Source organism: Mus caroli, unplaced genomic scaffold (assembly GCF_978045245.1).
Source record: "Mus caroli unplaced genomic scaffold, Mus_caroli_1 scaffold_19, whole genome shotgun sequence".
In the NCBI taxonomy this organism is placed as follows: Eukaryota; Metazoa; Chordata; class Mammalia; order Rodentia; family Muridae; genus Mus; species Mus caroli.
In genome coordinates this window covers 54,675,127-54,702,319 of record NW_028227274.1, presented here as the reverse complement: position 1 = coordinate 54,702,319, position 27,193 = coordinate 54,675,127, and the positions used below count along the sequence as shown (strand labels likewise).

Below are 27,193 nucleotides of genomic sequence, written 5' to 3'. Positions count from 1 at the left end.
TGTGGGCCCTGGGAACTGAACCCAGATCCTCCACGAGAGAACTAAGTGTTCTTAGCACCCACTGCGCCATCACACCAGACCCCGGTTTGTTTTGTTTTTCTTTTTCTTTTTTCTTTTTGGTTTTTCGAGACAGGGTTTCTCTGTATAGCCCTAGCTGTCCTGGAACTCACTCTGTAGACCAAGCTGGCCTCGAACTCAGAAATCTGCCTGCCTCTGCCTCCCAAGTGCTGGGATTAAAGGCATGCGCCACCCCTGCCGAGCTCCAGGCTCCAGGTTTTACTTACAATTCATAACACAGCAATACTGACTCGTTATGATACAGATGTGGTAACAGTTCCCAGAGTCTGGGTGCTGGAAGCAGCTGCAGACTCTTGCAAGGCAGGCAGACTTGGACCAAACCAATACCAAGTACTGTTAAGAAATTCCTAGTGCCCAAACATCATCTCTGTACTTGTCTTCTAAAAATATTTCTAGAAAGGTTGCTTCAGTCTTTCTGTAAGACCGTCAGGAGCATAGGTCACACTGGCAGAAGAAAACTCTTATGGCCCCACACCAACATGATGAACCTCCAGTGACCCAACAACCCTCAGACGTACAACAGGGAAAACTTAAACACATCTTTATTTTTCAAGACTGAAAACACTCAAAGCCTTTTTTGTTAGACTGGACACAGGGGCACACACCTGAAATTGCAGGACTTTAGAGTGTGAGGCAGGAGGGCTGGGAAAGCCTTAAGCCTGCCCAGGTTGCCCAGCAAGTATGTACTCTTCATGTTAAGCCTGTCAGGAGTGACAAACTAAAGCCCACTCCAGCTAAAGCAGGCACCTGTCTATTCACTAAGGCGGGAGGCTCCTAGAAAGCCCAAGGCCAAAAGTTCAAAGCCACTAACCTGGAAGCGCTTGTAGAGAAAGGAGAATAACAGCACAAAACTAAAGACTGAACCTGAGCTCAGAGGACCCCAACCTGGCTTCCAAGTCCCAGAACCCACTGCTATGTAAGTCTCGGCCTCCTCAGCTGTAAAACAAAGAGCAGCCTCAAGAGAAGCAACAGGCACACAGACAAAACAGGGAGAAGTGAGGAGTGTCTTACGGGGAGAGTGGTCGGCATCAATTTATCGCAGGAGCAGGAAGGCCCATTTGTAGGAGCGTGCCAGTTAATGTTCCCCCAGTTTCACGTGTTGAAAATCTCACTCCTGTAACTTGGCAGTGCTAAGAGTGCAAGAGAGAGCTGAGGCCTCCAAACTACAATTGGCACTTTCATAAAACAGGCCCTGGGGAGTTCACTGTATTTGCCCTCCTACCACAAGACATGGAGAGCGCCATCTAGGGGTATGAGATGGGAACTCACCATTCTCTCTCTCCTGGACTTAGCCATTCCAAGCTCCTGAACTGGGCTGCGGAGCTACTCAGTCAGTGAAGTACTTCCAGTCAGTGAAGTACTTGCTGAGCAATCATGGGGGCCTGAGATGGGGGAGGAGGGCTCGGGAGGAAGGAGACAGATCATCTCAAGCTTGGGGGAAGTCATTTGTAACATTTTGCTATAGCAGCCCAAGAAGATTAAGTCAGATGGTGCAACAGAGAACAAATTTCCCCAAGATAATTTTCAATGACAGTTAGACGTAAAGGGAATTCTGGGAAGGAATTTGCTACCCTGAAGCCTCTGGGCAAGTAATTAAACTCACCCTGGTCTGTGGTTTAATAAAGTGGGTAGTCTATTGTTACGTGAAACTTCAAAATACTAGCAGAACAAACTAATTCTAAAATAATTTAAAGTTTTATGACACAAGTTAATAAGCACCCAAGGCAACAATGTAAACTCTATGAACTGATTTATCACATTGTTCTATGGGACTTGTTTTCTGTTTTAGTTTCTAAATTCAGCAACTAGTGATTTTATACCTAAAAAGATTTTGCTAAAAATAACAAACAAACAAAAAACAAACAAACAAACAGGAAGAAAACCCTGCCTAATAAAATGGTGTAATAAAACTTGAACCGGATGTGCTCCCCTCAGGAAAATAAAGGCTGAGGCTACTTCCCACAGTACTAACGACAGGGGCAATGCTAAGTGCAGGTGTTGTTCCACGCATGCGTCACTTTATCCAGAATAAAACTGACTTGAAGCCACATCCAGGCCTACTTCACTTCATCTGGAGCATGGCAACACCAAGTCAGCTGGTCAGCCCAAGGAGGGACGCAGTCACTTGTCGCTGGGGTATACCAGGAAGTCAATGGGGCCAGGGACTATTAATGAATATAGAAATTCATAACCCATTAAGTATTTCAACTACAGGGATTTAGAAAGAAGGCACTTCACCAGTCACCAGTTACAATTTGAGTATGTTTTTGGTTTCCAAGTGTGACTGAGTGGGAGCTGTACTGCAGAGATGAGAAAGACAGGCAGACAGACAGAAAGACAGCACAGCTCTGGATCCTGTGACAGAGTGAGCACTAGGTCAGAGCTGACGGGATCTCCCTCAGCCCTCACTTATGTTACTTACTGTTATGAAACAGGAAAAGCATGGTTGGTTTGCTGACACACAAAGGGTGTTTTGGGGAGGAGGGGAGATTCGGAGGCAGCATCTTATTATGTAGCCCCGGCCAACCTTGAACTTGCAGCAATCTTATCTCTGCCTTTCTAATGCTGGGATTACTGGTGTGCACCTCCACAAAGCCTCACAACATTTAAGCAATGAACAACAACCACCACACACACACACACACACACACACAAAATCATCCAGAAAGCACTATATAAAAGAAAATCCAGGAGAAAATATGTCTGTCTCATCTGGGACAAAGGAGAAGTGGCACCAGGTAGGCAGCGATGGCACAGGTGGCCAGCCTTCCAGTTACACCTCAGTTCTGCTCAAAGATAGGTGCTACTTACCTCTTTCTGCAGGTTAGAGAGCTGTGAGGAGAGGCTCTCGATCCTCATCCGGCTCTCCATCAGTTCTTCCCGGGCACTGTTGACAGTGGAAGTGTTCATCTCTGAGGACAGTCTGGCATTCTCAAGCTGTAAGGACAGGAAGCCACTGTCAGCCTTACCTAGTAAGCGGGAACTAAGAAATGAGGAAGCATGATTCACCAAGACCTTTCAAACCCAAGCCCTTCTGGTAACCAGCTGATGAAACAGGAAAGCACGCTTGCTTTGCTGACGTACACACCTGTCTCTCAGACTCACTCCTAAAACTATCAATTTAAACAATTTCTAGATATCTAGGTCAACTCAAGGTTATTTTTTCAGTATTTCATCCACTAAGCATTTACTGTCTAGGGTAGCACTAACAAAGATGCTGTACAATAGAAACTTGACTGTAGTGACGTCTGCGAAGGAAGCATTCTATATTCCAAACCAACTCTGTAACCAGAGACTCCTCCTCTCAGAAGCAAAAGCAGGTCTCATAAAACAATACCCACATCTCCAAATGGGGTGTGTGTGTGTGACTGAGGAGTGGAAGACAGATAGAGCAAGAGAGACAGAAACCGAGACGAGAGAGTTCTTTTATAGTTCTTCCTGGACATAGTCTAGTGGAGGCACTCAGCAAGTGCTAGGCAGCTACAGGACCTCTCTGTAAGGCCTCTTGTATGCGATGCCCATAACCACCTCATTACATGACTAACACCCTACATGAACAATGGAGTCCAAACAATGGAAATTATTTTAAATAACTTCATCAATTTTCTAACACATCTCCAACTAATAATTTATTCATTCATATAACAATTAACATGTGAGGAAAAAAAATCATTTGCAAACAAAACCAAGACGTATCACGTGATCTGTTCCTGTAAGTGGGATGATTCCCCACCTCTAAAGAGAACACTGTCAGATTTTCCAATTGGCCCCGCTATAAAACAAAGCAAAAACCACCCACAGGGAGTGACAATTTACAGACAAAGCAATGTGGAAGTCAAAAATAGAAGCAGTATGTGGAAAGGGGCAGACGTACCTGGGAGAGGAAAGCACTGAGACACTTTGGGCTTAACTACTCAAGATGTGACATGCGAGACCACTGACTCAGGCATTCTGTCTAACGACACTGGAATAACCTCGTCTCCATCTCCATCCTAGGAGCATTCAGTTTAATGAAGCCACATTAAGAATATACTCGGGCTGGTGAGATGGCTCAGCGGGTAAGAGCACTGAACCACCAGTAGTCTGAAGACAGCTACAGTGTACATATTCATAATAATAAGTAAATCTTTGGCCTGGAGCAAGGAGGGACTGAGCTAGCGGGCCGACCAGAGCAAGCACCGTTGACCAGAGCAAGTCTTGGTCCTAAATTCAATACCTAACAACCACATGAAGGCTCATAACCCTCTATGCAGATACAGTGTATTCATATACATAAAATAAATACATAAAATTTTTAAAAAAGAATATACTCATTTTATCTTATTCCTAAAGAAGAAAATCATTTTTTAAACTTCCTAAAGCTTTTTTTTTTTTTAATTTTTTTTCATCTGTGATTTTACATGTATGGGTATTTTGCTTACACATATCTTTGTGCACCATACTGAATGCAGGGGAAAGGCACTAGATCCCACACAACTACAATTACGGATGGGTGTGAGGTGCCATCTGGGTGCTGGGAATTAAATTCATAGCCCCTAGCTAGAAGAGCAGCCAGTGTTCTTTACTGCACCATCATCTCTCTAGCCTCTGGTTCTGGTTTTTAAAAATGGTTACTGGGGCTGGAGAGCTGGCTCAGCACTTAAAGGCACTGGCTGCTCTTCCAGCACCCACAGTCCATCGTCACGAGCATCTATAACTATAGTTTCATGGAATCCAATGCCCTCTTCTGCTGTGCAATTGTACAAGCAGACAAAACACCCATATACATAAAATCAATAAATAAATCTTAGAAGAGAAACCTAGAAAAGGAACACGTCCTCCCTCAGCTGTGTGACTGAGGTGCTGACTGTATGTGCACACATCCCGGCAAGCTCACCTTGGCGTGGTAGGTCTGCTCCAGCTCTTCCTTGTACAGCCTCACCTGCGCGTCGTGCTGCTCCCGCATCTCATGCAGGGCTTGAGCCAGCTTGTACTCATACTCAATCTGACGCCCAGAGTCCACTTCCACCAGGCGAGTCTCGTGCTTCCTCCTTGTCTCATTGATCTCCTGCAGGGAGAAAAAGAACATAAAACCAAACTGCTTCCAAGAGCGGCACTAGCAGCGGCCTGAGTAACTCCAGGTCATCTCGTACTTGATACACTAACCTCTGTGCCTGTCCTGACTCAAAACAGGTCCACCATTACACTGTTACCCTTTAGTTTTCAAGCAGAAGGTCTGGAGTGTGTGTGACTAACGACATGATGGCGGTACCCCACGTACCAGGAACTCTCCACTCTTCTCATGGGTTACAGCTATTTCATCTCTCTGATGGCAAGGAATGGCCTGATGACTTTTTAAAGTGCCACGCAGCTGTAGACAATACACTACACCAAACACCAAACAGTTTGTGTTTCTAAATTGCTTTACTGGCAATCCCTACGGACACCTCTAAAAAAGACATTTTCTTAGATACAGTAAAATTTACCGGACTCTTTTAGAATCGGATGTTACACTATCAGTAACAATGTATGCAGGCAGGGTTTTGTCCATAGCAATGACTCTTGACTAATGAACACAAGTGACAGTTGTGATCCTTCACTGTTTTAAGAAGTGTCCTGCCAGGCAGTGGTGATGCACGTCTTTAATCCCAGCACTTGGGAAGCAGAGGCAGGTGGATCTCTGAGCTCAAGGGCAGCCTGATAAATAGAGTGAGTTTAAGCATAGCCAGGCCTATTACACAGAGAAACCCTGTCTCAAAAAAACCAAGTGCGTGTGCACACACATGTGCACACACACACATACACACACACACACCAAATAACCTGGGACAGACAATTTGTGGCTAGATACATAAGCCCACTAATAAAAATCGTCTCTTTTAGCTCTCCCTATGAAGATATTTTCTTGAGTGACTAATTAAGGAAGCCACAAGGGGACACTATAGCTCAAAGTGTTTGTGTGTCTTTCTACAGTGCTGACCTCACGCACAGGTTAGGTGCATATTGCTACCGTTATCACCTAGTAATGCCATGTACTAACTGCATCTTACCTCCATTTCTTCATTGCCGTCTCAACCATTAAAAGGGAAACATATCTTGTACAGTTATCTGTAAGGCATCTCCTTGCATCTCTGTATTTAGCTACCTTTCCTTATGGCAAAAAAAATTATACGTGTTTGTTTTTGTCTTTCCTGTGTGCGGCTTTGTTACAGAGGACAGAGGACAATCTGCAGCGGTAGGTTTTTCCTTCCACAACGTGGGCTTAGGGATCAGATGCAGACTGTTTGGCTCAACAGTAAATGCCTGATAAGGCGTCTTAGCAGCCCATGGTTTTTTGAGATAATGTCTAAAGTAGCCCAGGCTATTCTCAAACTAACTACATGGCAAGGATGACCCTGAAATCCTAACTTTCCTAAGCTAATATTCAAGTCCCCATGCCCAGCCTCTGTCCCCTTTCCAAGGAAACATTTCCAGGCAGGGATGGTGCACACCTTTAGTCTCAGCACTCGGGAAGCCAGGCAAGCAAATCTCTGAGGTTGAGACCAGCCTAGGCAACAGAGGGAGCTCCAGGGTGGCCAGGACTATGCAGAGAAATCCTGTCTTGGGGGAAAGAAAAAAAAGAAAAACAAAACAAACAAAATCTTTATGCAGTTACCTCTTCATACATATTTTTACGAAACTCCAAGTCCTCGGTAAGGCTCTGACAGCGATTCTCCAAATCCACTTTAAGTAAAGTTTCATCTGCTAACTGCTTTTTGGCGGCAGATAAGGATGCTTCTAGCTATAAGGAAAAAGAATGATAAAGATGATATAGCAATTCTTTAGTAATCATTTAAGACATTAGAGTTCTTTGTATTTATTAGCAAGATTATATCATTTTAACTTTGGGACCATTTGCTGGTTCTCCCCCAGGGGGTCACATCAGATCACCTATCAATGTAGCCAATGAAGAAGGCAATCCTTCAGGTCTCAAAATCCGAACTAAGGATTTATAGCTAAGCACTGTCATGTTTCCAGTGTGGGTGACCTCTCTTCCCACTTTGTGTCTGGTGCAAGAATGAAACAGGCTTTGAAAGCAGACGGGGAGAGTACCCAGGAAAGCAGCGAGATCTATGAAGCCCAGACCAGAAGCTGGGGAGGAGCTGCCATGCTCTGTATGGCGCTACCTAGACTGTCTTCTGGGGAAGCCACTGAAGAACACAAATAGGGCTACAAAATTAACTAGTTAGTTAGTTAGTTAGTTAGTTTATTTAAAAAAAAAAAAAAATCAATCCACAGTTCATGACTTACAACTACCAACTAACTAACCAGCCAAACATAGATCAGGGCAAAATCTTACCTGGGCAATCTGATCTTTCAGATCCTCCAAGTCTCCCTCTAAACTCTTTTTGTCCCCAAGGGCAGTAGCCAGCGCCGCATCCTTAGAGTTTAGTGCCGCCTCATACTCTCGCAGCTTGATCTGGGCTCCACTGAGATCAGATTCCTTCTTGGCATAACTGTAACATCAGAAGAACACAATCAGAACCTCGCCTTGAGGACTTCCTGCCCGCCTAAGGGAGAAACCACAGCAGCTTCAGCAGCGGCTGCCTGAGGATGGATCACCCAGGAGCGTCAGATCAAGAGTCTGGGTAGATGACATTCCCCACATCACGTGTTAACTAATGACTGTGGGACAAAGACCCAGTCTCTGGGGACGGGAGACTGCTCAGGGTTAAAAGCACTGGCTGCTCTTACCAAGGACCCTACCACCCAGATGGTGGTCATCTGTTAACTTCAGTCCCATGAAATCAGACACCTTCGTCCAGCCCCCAGAAGCCCTAGATACAAATGCAGGATGCAGACATAGATGTCAGCATAACTCTCGTTCACATAAGACCTCTGCTATTCGTAACAGGTAGCCGGTGCCAAGAAGCTTGTACGTACCTATTTCTAACATAAGAGGTGATCTGAAACCCCCCTAGTTAAATGGGGGCTCTGTGTTAGAAAGTAATATTCACTGCTGTACAGCGTTAATCCATTTAAAGGAGTGGAGGGGTCGCTCTAGGTAACCCTTACCAACCTGCAATGCTCTCTGTGAATCTGGCTGGTATCAAACTCAGATCCTAGAATGCCTCTGAGGACTAGGGAGAGTAAAGGGTATGTGTTCCACCAAACTCAGAATAATTACTTGGACAATTACATTTTAAAAGACATAATGAGTGTAACTTAAATAAATCTTTATCATTAACTTTACAGGAAAGCCTTCGCAATATCAAGATTCTAAATCTTGCTCTTAATTTAAACTCGAGTATTGCTAATGTTAGGGAAATTGACTCAATGGTAATTTAATAATTCCAAGAGAAGACCCCTCACTCTCTGTGGAATGGCAGTCATAATCTCAACAGAATCTTTTGTCCTGAGCCCTGTATTTTTAGGGCCACAAGATGGCAGCCTTTAGCTGAAAACTAGTCCAGAAGGGACACCGGCACAGTTTAAAAATTGACTTAAAGCAAAAACCTTGTTTGGGTTGGAAAAATGGTTCGGTTCGCTTCCTACTCAACCATGAGGTCTAGAACAGAATCCCAGAAACACTTGGCTCCAGCTCCAAGAGATCTGACACCCTCCTCTGAACCCTACTCACACACATCTCAGACAGATATACACACAAACTCACGTGTGCACATGTACATGCATTCTCAGACACTCAGGCACACAAGACAGACATGCAAGAAGGCAGGCAGGCAAGTCCGCACACGCACAAACACACACAAACACACACCTTTCTTTTAAAACAGAATTCCCTCCTGGTCACTCACAGCCAGTCATGTAGTCCATATCAGCCTTGCCAAGGACAACCTTGAAGTAAGAGCTACCTGCCTACATCTCCAAGTGCTAGGATTACAGACACATAGGAACACCCAATCTTACTGTGTTCTGGGAACAGAGTCTAAAGTTTCATACATGCAAGGCGAGCACTCTTACCAACTAAGATGTTTCCAGCCCTTAAATTAAAAAAAAAAAAAAAAAAATTAGAAGTTGGAGATGGCTCAGGAGGGGGAGCATTTGTTGCTTGCAAAGCACCCAGATTCTATTCCCAGCATCTCCATGTGCCCACAAACTAATTCCCTAACGCCAGTTCCAGTAGATCCCTCTTCTGACCTCTGGGGGCACCAGACATACATGTGGCAAACTGACATACATGTGAGTAAAACACTCACTCATAGAAAGCAAATCAAAAAAAAAAAAAAAATCTATTCACATTTTATAGTTTACATAATATTTACAAAAGGCACAAATTACAGAAACCACTACAGCACTGTCTAGTGTATAAATTACAAAGCACAACATGGTGACTCTGTGGGAGCCATGAGCCTACACACAGCAGGCGTTAAATGACCATGTTCTTTCTACATGATATCACTATGTATCCCATTCACTGATGCAATGAGTGATACACGCAGAGCTCAGAACTCCTTGTCATACCAAGTTAAGACACAATACTTTGTGGAATACAGAAATCAGGAAAAGTCAAAAGCTACTGTGCAGTAGTTTATATGACTAGTCATTTCACCAAAACCAAAACCAAGTAAGACATAAAATAGAAAAATGAAGGAGATGCTGACAGTGTCTGTCTCTTAAGGTCAAGTTCTTAAAGCACTGACATCCTCCCTACACTGCCAGGATGTGCTCTAGCAAGGGCTTACAGGATTCACAGGGCTGCAAACTAGGCAGGCAATCAGAAACTAGAAACCTGTTCTCCTTTTTTGGTAGAGGGGGAATGGGGGTTGGAGATAGGGTTTCTCTGTGTAGCCCTGGTTGTCCTAGAACTCAGAAATCTACCTGCCTCTGCCTCCCGAGTGCTGGGATTAAAGGTGTACGCCACCCCCGCCCAGCTCACTGGTATCTTTATTGATTGATCAAAAAAAAAAAAAAAAAAAAATTGGGGACAAGGACCTTTAGCATTTGGACACGCAGATTGCCTGTTGAATCAAAGCATTAGAACCAATCCCCAACATAACTGAGTATTACCAAGAGTCTAGGCTTTGCTCATGAACCAATCCCCAACATAACCGAGTATTACCAAGGGTCTAGGCTTTGCTCATGAACCAATCCCCAACATAACCGAGTATTACCAAGGGTCTAGGCTTTGCTCATGAACCAATCCCCAACATAACCGAGTATTACCAAGGGTCTAGGTTTTGCTCATGAATGCATCTGTCTGGAGCTTTAGGAAAAGAATGAAATGCATTTGTGGACAGGCCTGCAGGGAAGCTGGTGGCACATATTCCCTGCAGCTGTCCTTATATCCCAAGTACCTCCCAACTCCAAGCAAATGTTCTGTATTCATGCATCTTTCTCCTCTCCTCTTCAGTCCCAACAATAACAGAAATGTGGATGCTTCCAGCCAGCCTCTGATAAAAGGAGAAAAAGGCATGGCCACCTCTATACATGAAGCACACTGATGTGCACTGAAGACACAGGTTCCTCTATTCGGGCTGCTTAGCTCCCTCAAAAGGCTGAAGACCCAAAGAAGGGCAAGGCCTCTTTTATTATTCCTGAAGTTTTTATACAGCAAACCTGAAGACAGCCATGGTCTTGCTAAATAAATGTCTAATGAACCTGAGGCTGTAGAGTATTCATGCCTGCCTGTCATACAGAGCCCAGAGTGCAATTATAGTACCGACTAACACCCTCCCCAAAGCCTCACCCTGGCCTTTCATCCTGCAGAAAAGGTCGTTTAAGAAAAAGGCTGTAATACTTTTATCACCTCTGAAATTCACTTTCCCAAATCTCCACCCTCTCATCCTGCCAATGTCGATGAATCATGAAAACATTCTTAAGATTACACACATCTCCAGATAAGCGCCAATCAGTGAGTTTTATGTCAGACTAGTGGCCAATGCCAAGGGCAGAGGAGGGCCATTCAGTCTGTGAGTTAACAATCTGAACATAATCTTGTCGTAGATTTCTAATTGTTTTCTTATTTCTCATTCATGAAACATAACATGGACAGTCCAAGTATTATCAGCATGTGGTCAAAGTACAGAAACTGCAGGCTGGAATTCCGAAACACATAGTATCACTTAAGCGGTATGACATCTGATACTGTCAAAGGAGAGACCAACTCAGACAGGAGCATTACTGAGAGCAGCCATTAAGGTGCTGCAGTACATCTCTTTGACTCTTCCTTGGCTGGAGACTTTTACGGTGCTATTGATCAGCTTAACTCAACTACTTCTAATTCCAGATAGATCATAATGTTTTCAATTAAATTCAGAACATGAATCTAATGCTACAAATATGCACACTACTGAAAACAAGTCATAAAACATTTTTTTCAGATACTTCACACAAGAACCAAAACCCCAACTGCATCCAAGAGCTAAGCAGTTTTATAAAATGTAGTTGGCATTCTATCCTGATAAAGAACTTCCGGCCCCCCCCCCAGTTAGCTTTCCTTTCAAGAAAGCTTGAGTGTTACCAGAAACATTAAGCAATTAAATACATCTAACCTGTTAAAGAAATAATCAGCTGGCAATTGTCCACTCACATTCTATAGCAGAATGTGACAGGGTGTAGTTGTCCTTTCCTAACACAACTACCACTGCCAGGGACACACCCACTCCCCAGGGCCTGAAAGACTAAAACACTAAGTACAAGTGATCACTCAGTACTTTCCAAACTCCATGTGCTTCCCTTTTCTGTGTTCACACATGGCTCCTCTCCTCCTCGGGCCACAGCGTTATCACAGAAAACACAGAAGTATGCTACCATAAGGCCACTATACAGGGAGGAGCCAATAGCTACTCTACAGACTGCTACCTCTACAGCAATGCAGTGACCTCTGTACATGAGGGTGCGCTCGGGGCGTGCGATGAGCAGTTCAGCCTTGACTTGGTTTCAGATCACCATTTACACCCCGGCTTTAGCTCTGAAACAGGGTTTATGAAACAGGATGCATCACCACTGGCTCCACACCCTTACTCGAAATAAATGTTCAGTGGAGCTGGGCATGGTGGCACCATCTTTAATCCTAGCATTTGGGAGGCAGAAGCCAGTCAAGTCTGAGATAGCAAATGAATTCCAGGCTGGCCAGAACTACAAGGTGAGACCATCCACAAAAGAAAATTTCAATGAAGATCTTCAGAAAATCATTGAATACTTAGTACCTGACAATAATAGCCATCTGAAAATGAACTATCATGTAAGCCTATCATGTCAGGAAACATGTTCCTCTATGGTCTCTTGACTGTATGCATGCACATATGTATGTATTTATGTTCTGGGTTTTGTTTTTGCTTTTTTCAAAGACAGGTTTCTCTGTGTAGCCCAGGCTGTCCTGGAACTCGCTCTGTAGACCATGCCATGCCGCCCTCGAACTTAAGAGATTCACCTGCCTCTGCCTCTACCTCCTAAGTGCTGGGATTAAAACGTACGCCACCATCACCCAGCCTTATATATTGATTTCTTGACACTTTATCCTTTTGAGTACAGTCAAGCTAGCTTTTAACCATATATATGGAGACACATAGACACACACACCATATATCTAGCATTGAACTCATCCTCCTGCCTCCATCTCCTAAATGCTGGGATCACAAGTATGCTTAGCCATACCCAACCATAACAATAAACACATGAAAAAAATTAGACAGGTCAATTAAAAGGAGAGCTAAGATTTTGTATGAAACAAAATCAACAGGCCAAAAATCTAGGAACAAATACTTAAATCATAATAAGCACAGGGATGCTTATTATATATTATAATCCCACACTTAGACCACCGAGGGTAGAGAATCGTGTGTGTGTGTGTGTGTGCGCACATGTATGTGTATGTGTAAGTGTGTGTGTATGTATGTGTAAGTGTGTGCATGTATATGTGTATGTATGTGTGTGTGTGTGTGTGTGTGTGTGTGTGTGTGTGTGTGCGCGCACGCGTGCGCACGTGAAGATCTAGAAAAATGCTTGGGTTCAGATCCTTTTACACAAATGTCTTAATTTTTACTTTCCTAAGTACTTTTGTGTTAGTTATTTGTTTTTCATATCCAAAAAGATAATGTATAAAAATTATATTAAGGAGCTAATGAGTTACTTCTAACTTGTACTGGGGACAAGATCTGTGGGGCTCACTAGTCAGCTAGCCTAGCCTACTTGGCAAGCTTCCAATCCCGGTGAGACCCTGTCTCAATCAAGGACAAGTTCTGAGTTAGGATGCTGAAACCTCTGGCTTCTACATGCATGCAAACACACACACACACATAGAACATTAATTAATTATATGTCCAAGAGAATGAGGCAGGAGGGTGGCAAGCTCAAGACCAGCTTAAATTAGTAACCTTATCTTAAAGTGGGGATGGGCTCAAGCAGACTCAGCAGACTGCCACAGGTTAGTCGACTGCAGGAAGCAAGTCCAGGCACTGCCACAGCTGCACAGTGAAACCCCATCTCGAAAACAACTACAAACGGGTAAGAAGTGAGAGAACTACATTATAGATGTCTGGGTCAGCAGAACAACCTCTGAAAAAAGTGTAATGTTAATTTTTTTAAGATTTACTTTTATTGATTTAATGTATGAGTGCTCTATCTGCATGTATAACTGCATGCCAGATGAGGGCATCAGACCTCATTGTAGATGGCTGTGAGAGTGTGGTTGCTGGGAATTGAACTCAGAACCTTTGGAAGAGCAGGCAGTGTGTTCTTAACTGCTGAGCCATCTCTCCAGCCCCATGTTAATTTCTAAAAACTAAATCTACATGAAATCTGCCTAAGATTTTTATAATACTGTACTGCATTAACATGGACAAAGTCAAAAAATTTTGTGTTCAATAAAATTGCTAAGTTTGCTAGTGAGAAATAAGATCATTATAGGACCATTGGCACTCAGATCAATTCTGGGGGATAAAGATAAACATTTAACTTTTCATTTGGTTCCCACAATACAAATCATTCTCTATAAAACCATTATTCCTAGTTGGGCGTGGTGGTGCACGCCTTTGATCCCGGCACTAGGGAGGCAGAGGCAGAGGCAGGCGGATGGATTTCTGAGCTTGAGGTCAGCCTGGTCTACAAAGTGAGTTCCAGGACAGCCCGGGCTACACAGAGAAACCCTGTCTCGAAAAACCAAAAAAAAAAAAAAAAAAAAAAATTATTCCTAATCATCACAAACAAGTACTTTTCATTGTTGTTTTGCAGGGTTTCTCTCTGTAGCCCCGACTGGCCTTGAACTCAGAAGTTCCCTCTGCCCGCTGAATTCTGGTTTTAGAAGGTGAGCAAGGCAGCGTGAAACTGCCGGGATCAGGGCCATTCTACCTAGAGAATGGAGCCAGTCTGTCCTAGCAGCCTCTGTTCCTGTTCTAATCCACCGTAAGGTGGCTCTCAACAGCTGCACGGAGGCAGCTGCCCTCCACACACAGGCATATTCACTCACTCACACAGCAAACGTTCTGGGGACTTACTCGGAATCAGAGCTCAGAATCTACTTGGCTTGATTATCGACACATAGTCCAGACTCACAGACAAAGAAAACATCGAGCCCATAAAATAACCTCCAGGCCCATGATCACTGAACCTGTAGGCTGCTCCAAGTTCAAGGCTAACTAGAGACAAAGACCAGGTTCTCAAAATAAACACATCTGCTTTCCTAAAACCAAATAATCTGATTTCATAATAGGCTCAAGTTTCCCGGTGACGAGTTTACTCCGGTGTTACTGATCACTTTCAATACTGTGTGAACGTGAGCCACCGTGCTTCTCATGAGAAAAACTAATGAACTTTCCTGCAATTAAAATACATATAATATACAAAACACCCAGAAGAATCTTAATCTTGTGAACTCTATTCCCATGAGAAGGGCCTCCTCTGACACACTCGAAGAGTACACTGTGCTGGGCACGGTCAGAGCTGCTAACGTCACTGAAGGTAGCATAAATTGTCCAGTAAGAAACAAGCCAATCCCAACAAATCACATTAAAACTAGGAAAATACTAAGACGAACCACAGAACATTTCTCTCCTTGGTATTAATAAAGGATTGGTTCTAGGACCCCTCTTACATGGATAACCAAAACCAGTAACTTCCTTCTCCAAGTACTAGGTTATAGATACATATGGGTGTATATTGTATAGGTTTTCTATATAACACATATAACATAGCCTCTTCTGTACTTTAAATCTCCTCTAGATTAGCTGTAACACTTAAGACAATGCAAATCTCATGAAACAGCTGTTCTGCTAGATTTGGTAAATTAGTACAGGAGTCCTACATGTTTAGTATAAATGCGATTTTTATGTATTTTCAGTTGAATTCATTTGGGTGTAGAGAACCAACTATGTACTAATATATAATAAAATCATTTCTCTATCTACTAGTCACATGGACTAACATGTTGCATTTCTAACACAGCACAAGGACTATTTTTAATACCTAAGTCTAATGATCTAAGTGGACCTGCCAACATATAAGTACAGAAGGGATGCTGGGAAGAGCAGAATGTTCGGCAGCCAGTCCATAACGCACTTTACTCTAGGGTATAAAGACAGGAATGAAGGCCGTCATCCCGTCACAAGTCCTGAACTGTACTCATGCACACCTGGACAGTCTCACGTGGCCTGTCTCCAAGGCACACGTCACAAAAGTCTGAGTCAGCAGTCAGGGAAGGTGTCCCTAAGTTAATCAACATTGAACTGAGCTGAGCAGAAACTACCAAAGGTGAAGAAATCCAAAGAAAACCCAAAATGAGTAACCCTGCTTGCTGCAAGTAAAAGGGCTGAGAAAGGCAAATATGTATCTGAGAAGACAGACTCAAACTCCAGAAGAGACACACTATGGGTCAGTCCACAGAGAAAGGAGCCTTTCATAGGTAAGCAGCATGTCCTAATTTGCTCTAGACTACTCATTTCAAGTATGCTTACTGCTTCTTCCAGGACTCAGGATCAGTGCCAGCAACCACATACAGCAGTTCACAACTATCTACAACCTGAAGAACCTAACACCCTCTTCTGGCTTCTGAAAGTACCAGGCAGAGACACACATGCGAAGTCTCCTGAGGGCTGAAGCCATGGCCCACGGCTGAGGGTGAGAGTGCTTAGTGTGCAGAGTTCAGACAGCAGCACACACCTGCCACACGTGCCTGTAACCACAGTGCTGTGGAGGTGGAGCGGGCGGACAGCGTGAGGGATCACTGCGCACTGCTAGCCACTGCCTAGCCAGGTTCAGTCAGTGTCTCAAAGGAATAAGGAAGAATGATGGCACAGGCCACCTCGCCTTTTTCTTTGGTCTCTACTCATGCAGACATGAGTACACGCATACACACACACACACACACACACACACACACCTACACAACAGTTGCCCAGCTGTCCCACTGTATACAGAGCTCTGCCTCAAGCGACAGCACAGCAAAGGTAAAGACGTCCTCCCTTCACCGTCAACATTCTTGTGGCTTAAACTATGACCTGTGTCCACTCCGTCACCTGTGTCCACTCTGTCACTTGAAATGCAGCTGGGCCTTTACTCCACCCACTGCATCTCACTAACACCAGGCTCTCCCTGCAATACAAACCATCTCTCAGGCACTAAGACAACAACACTTTCTAGGCTTCTCCAACCTAACTAACTCCTTTTCTGACTATTAGAGATCACGTGCACTGAGTCTTTCGCACCTTCTGCCTCGTCTCCAGTACCTCAGAGTTCTACACTGCCAACAGACATCTCCACCTCCAAGTCCATACAGCACTAACTCATGACTGCCCAGAGCAGGATCCTTCAAAAGAGCCTTCCCGGCCACCCTGCGTCAGCCCTGGCTCCTCGTGCACGCCCACACAGGGTCTCACACCCACCTCCTCTCCTTCCTAAAACCTGCTGGCCAAGGGTTGCTTTCATTCCTTCCAATGGCCTACTGCTGTTCTTGTCTGTTTATGTCTATGATACAGCAAGATCTGTGTCACTCCGCTAGGATTCCTGAGGTCCCTCGGGACTAACATGCAATCCTCAACTTTCCAGTTATACACTCTGGTTACATGAATTTCTGCTTCTCCGAGGAGCTGCATACTAATTGTTTCCATTGAGAAGGGAGATTTCTTTTCCAGCCAATACCTAGCTTCCACCTCAGTGCCTCCCCAGGTCCTGAGGGGGTCTTTCCAGTTCTCTCCTGACTCCTAAGGAGCCTTGGGTGACAGTGCACTCCTTTAGCGCTCCAGTGAGCGGCTGCCCCAGCACTTGCTGCCTGACATCACCACACTTTAACACTAGCTTCTGGCTCCCATTCCAGACTGTAAGCAACATATCGGGGACAGTGTCCTACTCTGTCCCCACCACCTGCTGCAAAGACTTAACACATCGTCTGTTCCAGTGTGTGCTGAACACAAAATGGAAGCACAGTTCAGTCATGGGTATTAAAGATTGAGAGAGGTATTAATTTCTTCTAAATTATTAACCCATTGAGTAGGAAGGCAGCTTTGTATGAAAGATTCAAAAATTTACAATTTACTCTCACCCATTTCTTAAGAAAAAATATATTTATTTTATTTGGGAATCGAGCAATGGCTCAGTGGTTAAGAGCACTGGCTGCTCTTCTAAAGGACCCTGGTTCAATCCCCACCTCCCACATGGCAGCTCCAACAGTCTATACCTCTAGGTCCTGGAGAGCCAGCATCCTCTTCTGGTATGTGGTGCACAGATATATTAAATGCAGGCAAAACACCCATACATATAAAAATATTTTTAATTTTAAGATATTTAAGAGATGTATTTTGTTCTTAATTGCCTGTGTGCGTCTGTGTGTGTGAGTGAGAGTGCCTATGAAGGCTAGATGTTGAATTTCCTGGATCATGAGCTACCAATGCCTGGTTGTATGCCACCAGCGTTGGTACTGAGAGGGGAGCTGAGTCCTCTAAAGGAGTCTCTTAACCACTGAGCCATCTCTCCAGCCCCATCTTCACCTACTTACCAGCAAGTTACACCCTCAGTATTTCAAACACCCTCTAAATTACTGCACCTTCCTGATAAAATTCAAAATTACCTCCTTGAACACTATCAGCACCAAGAAAACCACAGTTGGTACCACTGCCAAACACAGCACCCTACCACCCTGAAAGTCATCTGTCCTGTGTAAGATTTCTAGTCCAAATATTTTGCTCTGTGAGACTGCTTCCTGTCTGTCAGGAAATCCAAAAGCCGATTTAGATCGGCACTGCTATGGCGGAATGAGACAGTATGTAAAAGGCCAGAGCACACTGTTAGAGCAATCACCACAGCATCTCCACCATTCATTCATCTGAGTGACCCCAGAGCCTCACCCCTCATCCTTCAGTGCAGGGTTACCAGAGCTCACAGAATGGATGGTATCAGTAAAGCTTCTAGTTCAGGAACAACCAGAACAGAACAGAGGGGAAGTTAACTGTCAGCTTTCTGTCCAGCATGGCAGGAAACCCAAGCCCTCCTCTAGACTGCCCTTTATCCACAGAATGAGCTGATTAGGGCAGATGCCTCATCTCACTGCAGAAGCCCCCTGCTTCTATCTCTACCAACAGATCAAAGGAAGCAAAAAACAACACAAACAGAACATGCTTAAAGGATGGAGCAAGCAGGTTAGCTGAGGAGAGCCTAGGACTGAGGCTCAATCACAAATGCTAACACGATTAGACTCTGACTCCAGTGTAGACGGAGGCACCATAAACAATAGCATAAGAATGCCAAGAGCTACAGTCAGCTTCCAGAAACTTAGCTGCTGCTGCCGCTACGACCAAATATTCGTAAAACTGCCCTGCCTTTACCCAGTGGCTAATGCTTAGCTAGCAAATTATGCAACATTTACAAGTAACCTGATCTGGTGTGCCAGAGACTCCTGAATGTTTGTAGCACTCTCTGGCCTGAGAAACTGGCTAGCTTTCTGTCTGTGAAAAGTTTTTTTTCTTTGATCATGGCAGTCCACAGGACCAGTACAGGTAGGTTCCTATCATGTCTGTAAAATGTGCTAACTCATGGCTCTGAACACATTTACTGCAATTTAAAATGGCAATAAAAGACTGTGTAACAAAAACTACCTGCCTATATCATAAACTCCTTTTTTATTAATGACAAACACAATTCCTCAGCACTTTAACATTTTCTCCATTTTTAGCATGTTTTATGGGGTAGAAGGAAGCGGGAGGTAAAGCCAGAGGTCAGCTGGAGTCGGCCTCTCCTGCCATGGGCCCTGGGGACCAGACAGGAACTGAGCACCTTCACCTGCAGAGCCATCTCACTGGCTGGGTTTTGTCTTCCTGGGACAAGTTCTCACTCTGCAACCCAGGCCAGCCATCTCTGAACTCAAGTGATCCTCCTGCCTCTCAGCTGAAGCACAAAGATTACTAACTAGTATGAGCCACCTTACCATCTCTGAGCTCTTACTTCTAAGGGACAGATGGGTACTTTTTATTTTCTACCTAAGTGTCTGTTGTCTCCTTTCCGTTTAGTATAATTTCTATCTTTATCATGTGTGTGTGCTCACAGATGCTCATGTGCCAGTCTGTGTGGAGGCCGGAAGACAGGTCTCAGGAGTTGGGCCTCTCCTACCATAGTTTCCAGAACTGAACTTGGGTCACCAGACTTGAGCAGTAAGTCCTTTTACTTGCTGATGCCTTCATCAATCCTAAAAACATTTAAGTTCCCAATGCCTTTGTCATGCAAGTACACAAAAAGAAAACTGATTGGTAGCCATCTTTGGATCCTAGAAACAATGAGGCTATCTATCCTCTATTCTGTCACCGGCTAACAGCTGAGGCTCAGATCATGTGTGCATGCTGCAAACCTTTAACTTAGGCTGATCAGAGGTAGTAGCTTACAAACCAATGAACACACCAAACCAGCGACTTCAGAGAGGAAAGAAGGCTTGCACTGTGCTGCACCTACACAAACAATTCCAGCAGGTAGCTTACTTCCTGCCTTCCTTTGCAAGCATTGAGGGGAAGGGGCTAGACAGTTTAGTTCCTCTGGCCTGTTTCCTGGACTTTCACATCAGTTTGAAAGGTTCAGCCAAAGGCTCATGTGTTAAAGAATTGTCCGAGTTGTACTGAATTCAAAAGAAGCCTGCCTGAGGTCCCAGGTTTCAACAGGATGTAAGCAGTTAGCAGATTCTAGCAGGACAGAGAATTTCCATGAATGCTTCTGAGTTTGGTTTGGTGAGGTGTTGGGGTTTTTTTTTTGTTTTTGTTTTTGTTTTTGTTTTTTTTTTTTTTGCTTGTTTGATGATTTGGAGTCTTTTTAAGATAAGGTCTCTATGGTGGTTTGAATGAAAATGCCCCCATAGGCTCATAGGGAGTAGCACTATTGGGAGGGAAAGTCTTTTTCTTTAGAGAGAGTAGGGGTGGCTTTGTTGGAGGAAGTGTGTGCTTTGGGGTTTCAGAAGCCCAACCAGGCCCAGGGTCACTCTCTCCCTGCTGCCTGCTGATCCAGATGTTGACTCTGAGCTCCTTCAGCACCACTGCTGCCTGTGCCACCACGGTGACAGTAGACTAAACCTTTGAAACTTAAGCCAGCCCCAAATAACTGCTTTCCTTTTTAAGAGTTGCTGTGGTCATGGTGTTTCTTGGTTCTTGTTGGGTTTTTTGGGGGGTCTTTTTGTTTGTTTGGTTGGTTGGTTTTTCGAGACAGGGTTTCTCTCTATAGCCCTGGCTGTTCTGGAACTCATTTTGTAGACCAGGCTGGTCTCAAACTCAGAGATTCACCTGCCTCTGCCTGGGGAGTTCTAGAATCAATAGCATGAACCACCACTTCCTGGCTCTAAAAGACGATTAAAAAAAGGAAAAAAAAAACTATACTACAACTGTTTCCATAATATAGTCTGCCTCAATAGTAATTACTCCATAAACATTGGCTCAAAGTAAAAAACGTACAGGTTTTTAAACAAGTTCAAGGGCCATATGGACTCAAACCAACAATAAAACAATCCTTCCTTTTCATTTTCCAAATTATACTTCCTTTATCATTCAAAAGTAACTTAATTAAAAGAGGATGGAATAGTCACTAGCCCTCTCACTAGACACTAATAAAGATGGTATATACCAGCGTGGTGGCACAAGCCTTTAACCCCAGTGTTTGGGAGGCCCAGGCCAGTCTCTGTCTGAGGCCAGCTGACATGACATAGTGGCAACCTATTTCAAACAGGAAAGTGATTGATGGGCTGTCGAGATGGAGCTTGGTGGCAAGCCTGGCAACACTCAGTGGACCTTCAGAACAGGTGGAAAGGTAGGTAGGAAACACTGAGCCCACAGATCTGACCTCTGACCTTCATGTACTATCCAGAGGATGCACATCCACAACTCCTACCCACAAATCCCAAACTGATGAACAGGGTGAGTGTGATGGTGCAAACCTGTGATCCAAGCATTTGAGAGGCAGACTCTAAATTCAAACCCAAGCAGCCTGTTCTCCACAGTGAACTCCAGACCAGCCAAGGCTATATAATTAGGTCCCATTGCAAAAAATACAATCAAATTAAGGTCATTATCTAATCTAAAAAGAATCTGAGGTAATTTTCCAGTAAAAATTAAAAAGGCCTGTCCTTAACTTTATAGTACCTGGTGTGTGCAAAAAGGTCTGGGGAAGTGTAAAAGACAAGAGAAAAAATGGAGTGAGGAAAGGCTAAGGTGACCTATTTCCCAAAGCAGCCACATCACTAGAAAACCAAGCCTAGAATCAAAAGGCCTGAGATTGAAGGGCAGGGGCTCAGGAAACTATCTCACACCATCAGTCAGCAACTTCAGAAACCTGCAACAAAATTTCCAAAAGTTTTCTAGGAATGGACCAGAGGAGACTGTGCAGCTAGCTTCTGTCAACTTGACACAAACCTAAGACAGACCTACCTGGGAAGAGGGACTCTCCTGCAGTGTCCCCTCCACTCCTGCTGGACTTCCTGAGTTCCTGACTAGCTTCCCCCCATGATGGAATTTAACCTGGAGGAGAAATAAATCCTCCCCTCCCCAAGTTGTTTCTGGTCAGTGCCCTATCACAGCAAGAGAAAGCACAAAGAGCCGCCAAAGAGACAGTACATCACCCAGCAGGGGTGGTGCACGCCTTTAGTCCCAGCACTCGGGAGGCAGAGGCAGGCAGATTTCTGAGTTTGAAGCCAGCCTGGTCTACAGAGTGAGTTCCAGGACAGCCAGGGCTATACAGAGAAACCCTGTCTCAAAAAACCTAAAAAAGAAGAGAGAGAGAGAGAGAGAGAGAGAGAGGAGGAAAGAGAGAAAGAAAGAAGAAAGAGAGAGAGAGAGAGAGAGAGAGAAAAGACAGACAGCAATAAATGCTAGAAGACAGAGGGACAAAACGGCACTCTCTTGGACCAAGACAAAATGTTAAAATAATCTTGCCCAACCAACTATTAATCAAATATGAGACAGTTACTCCCAGCTACCCAGACAATTTCCTGCTGTCCTTTCCACTTATGTTACTGAAAAGATGTTATCCAACAGAGTTCTCATCAAAACCAAAGGAAAATATATGATCTAGACAAAACTGGAACACAATCCAATTTATCAGCATACAAGACACCTTAAAAACAGATGTGGTGACATACACCTTTAATTCCAGCCCTCAAGAGTCAGGGGCAGGCTCTGTATCAGGCCAGGCAGATAGAGTGAGACCTTGTCTATTAAAAAAAAAAAAAGCAGAGTTCAAAGTAAGAAAGATTTTTATAACAGACCTTTGAAAGGTTTGCAGATATGAAGGTAATTTGTTTTTTCAATCAGCAAGAAAAATGAACAATTTAGGAACATAACTGTCAAAGACATGCCGGGTCCAAATAAACACTGGCATGTTTTAAGAAATTTTGAGAAAATTGTGGTGGTACATGCCTTTAATCCCAGAGCTTGGGAGGGAGAGGCAGGAGGCTCTGTGTCTACAAATGGAAGTTCCAGACCAATCAGCACTGTTAACAGAGAATCCCTGTCTCAAAAAACCAAAATGGGAACCCACCTGATCCTGACACTTCAAGTACACACGACAGCAGAAATCTAGAAGACTATAAACTCCCGATGGCACTTGGTCTCTTCAGGAGCCTCAAGTGTCATGCTTCCCACACACCTGACAGTGCTCCTCCCTGCTGCTCACCTTTATTCCCTTACACTGTTTTATCACCCAAACTATACCATATGCTCTGCAATACATCAATAATCCTGTGTCATCTTTTTCAGTGTTTAATCCTACTTAAGCCAAGAGGTGATTGATCCATAACGTTTACAACTACAGCTACTGTCAGCCAGGTGGCAGTATTGCTGCTGTGTAGAAAACCATTAATGGTTTAGCTTCTAGAAAGATCAGAGCCCTAGCATCAAAGTGCCTCAGACCACACAAGACAGTTTTTTTTTTGCTTGCTATATGGTTTCCCCTACCTCACCCTAAAACTAGGACATTGGTTTATTTATTTATTTAATCTGTGACCTCAACCCATGAAACAGTAACTGGCCCATATCAGATGCTTGATCTGTGTAACATTTTAACATCTCTGAAATTGCCAATGGGTCCAAGACAAGGGCTGGCCCTGATTTTGTTTTTCTTTTGTTTTCTTTCTACAAATACACATGATGGCCAGGTTTTACAAGCAAAGGCACCTAAGATTTAAAGAAATGCAGTAAGAGAAAAAAAGGTGAGGCATGCCTTTAACAGGGTTTCTCTGTGTAGCCCTGACTGTCCTGGAACTCACTCTGTAGACCAAGCTATCTTGGAACTCACAAATCTGCCTCCCTTTTTGCCTCCCAAATGCAGAGGTTAAAGGCCAGCACCTCAGTGGCTGCCACCACCTGAGGGTAAGGTGCACCTATAATCCCAGCACTATTAAAAGCAGACAGATATCTCGGAGTTCCAGGCCAGCCAGGACTACATTGTCGAGATCCTGTCTTTTTTAAAAAAAAAAAAAAAAAGTGGAGCCAGGCGTGCACTCGGGAGGCAGAGGCAGGCGGATTTCTGAGTTCGAAGCCAACCTGGTCTACAAAGTGAGTTCCAGGTCAGCCAGGGCTACACAGAGAAACCCTGTCTCGAAAAACCAAAAAAAGGGCTTGTGAGATGGCTCAGCAGGTAAGAGCACCCGACTGCTCTTCCAAAGGTCCTTAGTTCAAATCCCAGCAACCACATGGTGGCTCACAACCATCCGTAACAAGATCTGACTCCCTCTTCTGGTGTGTCTGAGGACAGCTACAGTGTACTTACATGTAATAAATAAATAAATCTAAAAAAAAGAAAAACCAAAAAAAAAAAAAAAAAGTGGAAGAGATGCCAGTATCAGTGAACTGTCACTTCAAAAGATAACCCCAAATGTTGCTGAATCCAGAAACTGAAATGGAAGGTTATACACGCAAGGACAGACAACTGGGCCTTGGCTCCAGAACGAGCCTTAATTCCAGTTAGGAGGCAGAGGCAGTTGGATCTCTGATTTGGGAACTGACCAGCATGGTCTACGGAGAGCGCCAAGCTAGCCAGTGCTACATAGTGAGACTGTCTCAAAAAACAAACAGGCTGGAGAGAGTTCCTCAGCACTGAATGTTCTCCCAGTACTCCCAGGGTCCATATTCCCAGCACCCACGTGGAGACTCACGTCTATAGCTCTAGTTCTAGAGGATTCTACGCCCTCTTCTGGCCGCTGTGGGCACCAGGAATACACGTGGTGCAGACATAGATGGGGCAAAACACCCATATACTTAAAAACTGGGTGGGCAAGCCTGTGATTCCTGGTTGCCGCGGGAGTATCAACTTTAGGTCAAGAGGTGCAGACAAGTTGGTGAAGAAAGCGACTTCTTGTCTCCAAAGCAAAAGGGAAACAGGCACTCTTACCGATCTTTAAATATCTGACAAGGTAGTATACACAATCCTAGAGAAAGGGAGACAGGGAAATAGGGTTCGGATATACGGAAAGAAACCCAGGGCGGTCTGAATCAGATACCAACCCCCAAAATATGCTGGCTGTGGCGAAGACTGAACTCCAAACTGAAACTTAGCAACTCTCTAAAAGCGTGACACCAGTACTTGTTGCGCAAACCCAGTTACACAGTTTACCCATCAGAAAAGCAAGGAAAAGGACAGCAACGGTGTACCCTGGTCTGAAAACTCAGCTCCCATTAGGATCACAAGCTCTCCCCAAGTCAACACAATCTCATACTCGAAACCCTTTGACCTTCCGTGGCCTGCTGACTGTACCACAGACCGCAGGTATGCGGGGTCCTTAGCACGGTTTCTAGTTAAAGGACTACTTTATAGGAAGGCTAAATCGAAGAAGAGAGCGCTACCGCCTGCAGGGTGAACGATCAGGGACTCAAGGGACGACAGTCGTGGCCTACGAAAGCCCAGTTTAAAGAATCTGGTGCGCAGAACACCCAAGGTCCGGGACGCCACCGGAGGACATTCTAGTGTAAAGGAAACTCCCCAGAGAGGAAACCCAACTAGCCCTGGGCCAAAGGCGTGCAGTGCAGCTCAGTCCCCGCCCTTCCCGCACGGGGAAGACCGGCGCAGATCGCAGGCAAAAATGTCACAGGGCCAAGACTGAGCGCGCCAAAGCAAGACCCACCCCCGGGAGCCGCGGACGCTCCGGGCCGGTCCCTCCCCTTCCTCCTCCCGCCTAGAACTCATTCATTCTTCGGGCGGTTGGCGAGTCCACCCGGCCCAGCAAACCCACCAGATGCTTTGTCTCCCACCAGCCGGAAACACGGGCGCGCACTCGAGCGCGCGCAAGAGCATCAGCTCCCCGTACCCGGGGCCTGCAGATGGGGGAAATCTGGGGTCCGAGGTCAAGTCCCAGATCCAGCCACCTAGAAATTTTCGCCACGACCCCACCGTCACTACAACTCGACCACCCTCCAAGGCACCCCTGTTCAGTTCTAAATCGCTAGATTCCCCACTCTGCTTTCAAGACATAGGGGCCCAGTCCCCTTCGGAAGGCCGAGGCACCTGGCCTGTGCGGTCCCTCCCGGGAGCACGGCGCCCGATGGCGTCCCGAAGCCTCTCGGCGTGACGATCGAGCCGGTACTCACTTGAGGAGCAGCTGGTCGTGCTCGGCCTTGAACTTGCCCAGCTCGATCTGGAGCTTGGCGCGCTCGCGGGCCGTGTCGTCCAGAGCGCGGCGTGCGTCGGCCAGCTCGGTCTCGTAGAGAGCCTTGAGGCCGGTGAGCTCGCGGCCGCGCACCTCCTCGCGCTCGGTCACCTGCAGCTGCAGCGCGCTGTTCTCCGTCTCCAGGCTGCGCACCTTGTCGATGTACACAGCCAGGCGGTCGTTGAGCTCCCGCAGCTCCTCTTTCTCCTGCAGGCGCGACAGGCGCGTGGGGCTGAGCGGCGTGGCGGGGGCGCTAGCGCGGCTGCCCGCCCGCTGCTGCTGTATGGGGGTCGCGGTCGCCATGGCGGGCGGCGGGACCGAAGGTACAAACCACAGGCCGGTGAGGATCGAGCGGACCTGGGATGGCGGTGGCGGCGGGGCTACCGCACAAAGAGCGAAGCGGGAGGGCCGCGATCGCCCGCCAGACGCCCTTTGTGAGTGTACACGCACACTCGCAGACGCGCGCGGGAAGAGGCCAGGGCAGCCGGGAGACGCAGACGGCTGTGCGCGGCGGACGCGAGTCTCCCGCCCGCAGCACTTTGTTTCCTCTCGGGCTGCTCAGAGCGGCGGGCGGGCCGAGGAGGAGGGCGGCGAGAGGCGGGCAGGAGGCGAGGCGCAGGGGGCGGAGGTGGCACGGGCCGCGCTCCGCAACATGGCGGAGCCCCCACGTGACCGCCGCCGAACCAATGGCGATCGGCCGGCGCGCCCCTGCGGCTCGGGGAGGGGCGGGCCCGGCCTGGAAATTCAAAATCTGACCCTCGGGCAACCGTCGGCCTCGCGCCCCGAGCTGGGCGTGGCGGGGAGGGGCCCCCCGAGCGCTGCTCGGTCCTTAGCCCGGAACCCAGTGCCTGCCGGCTCTCGTGGAGCCCCGTGCGGACCCCTTGGAAGGGCCGGGCCTGCGAATGGCGGGAAAGAGCCGAAGGCTTCCGGGGCGGGTCCGCGCCGCCTCCTGTGCCCGCCGTTCGGGGAAATTCAAAAGTAAACGGGAGCGGCCACGGGCGTCCGCGGTCGCCCGAGCCTCACCCCGAGGCCTGGCCTAAATGGGTGCCTGCGGTCCCACTCGCAGCAGTGTTTGCTGATCCCAAGTGCGTGCCCGTGTCTTTC

The 27,193-nt window shown here is 45.9% G+C and overlaps 1 protein-coding gene across 2 annotated transcripts in view; it reads right to left on the bottom strand.

Annotated features, from left to right (window-relative positions):
* The window catches only part of Lmnb1 (lamin B1), a 42,455-nt gene extending 15,755 nt beyond the window's left edge, over positions 1-26,700 (bottom strand). Inside the window, exons 1-5 of one of the 2 annotated variants that reach the window (XM_021150337.3) lie at positions 26,031-26,700; positions 7,397-7,553; positions 6,713-6,838; positions 4,955-5,125; positions 2,890-3,015 (exon numbers count right to left, since the gene is read on the bottom strand). In XM_021150337.3, coding sequence (XP_021005996.1) covers positions 2,890-3,015; positions 4,955-5,125; positions 6,713-6,838; positions 7,397-7,553; positions 26,031-26,392 — 942 coding nt within the window. In that variant the 5' untranslated portion in view covers positions 26,393-26,700. Of the gene's footprint in view, positions 1-2,889; positions 3,016-4,954; positions 5,126-6,712; positions 6,839-7,396; positions 7,554-14,492; positions 14,551-26,030 lie in introns of those variants that run through there. The other variant, XM_021150338.3, reaches the window with a different exon arrangement.
* Positions 26,701-27,193: the final 493 nt, after the last annotated feature.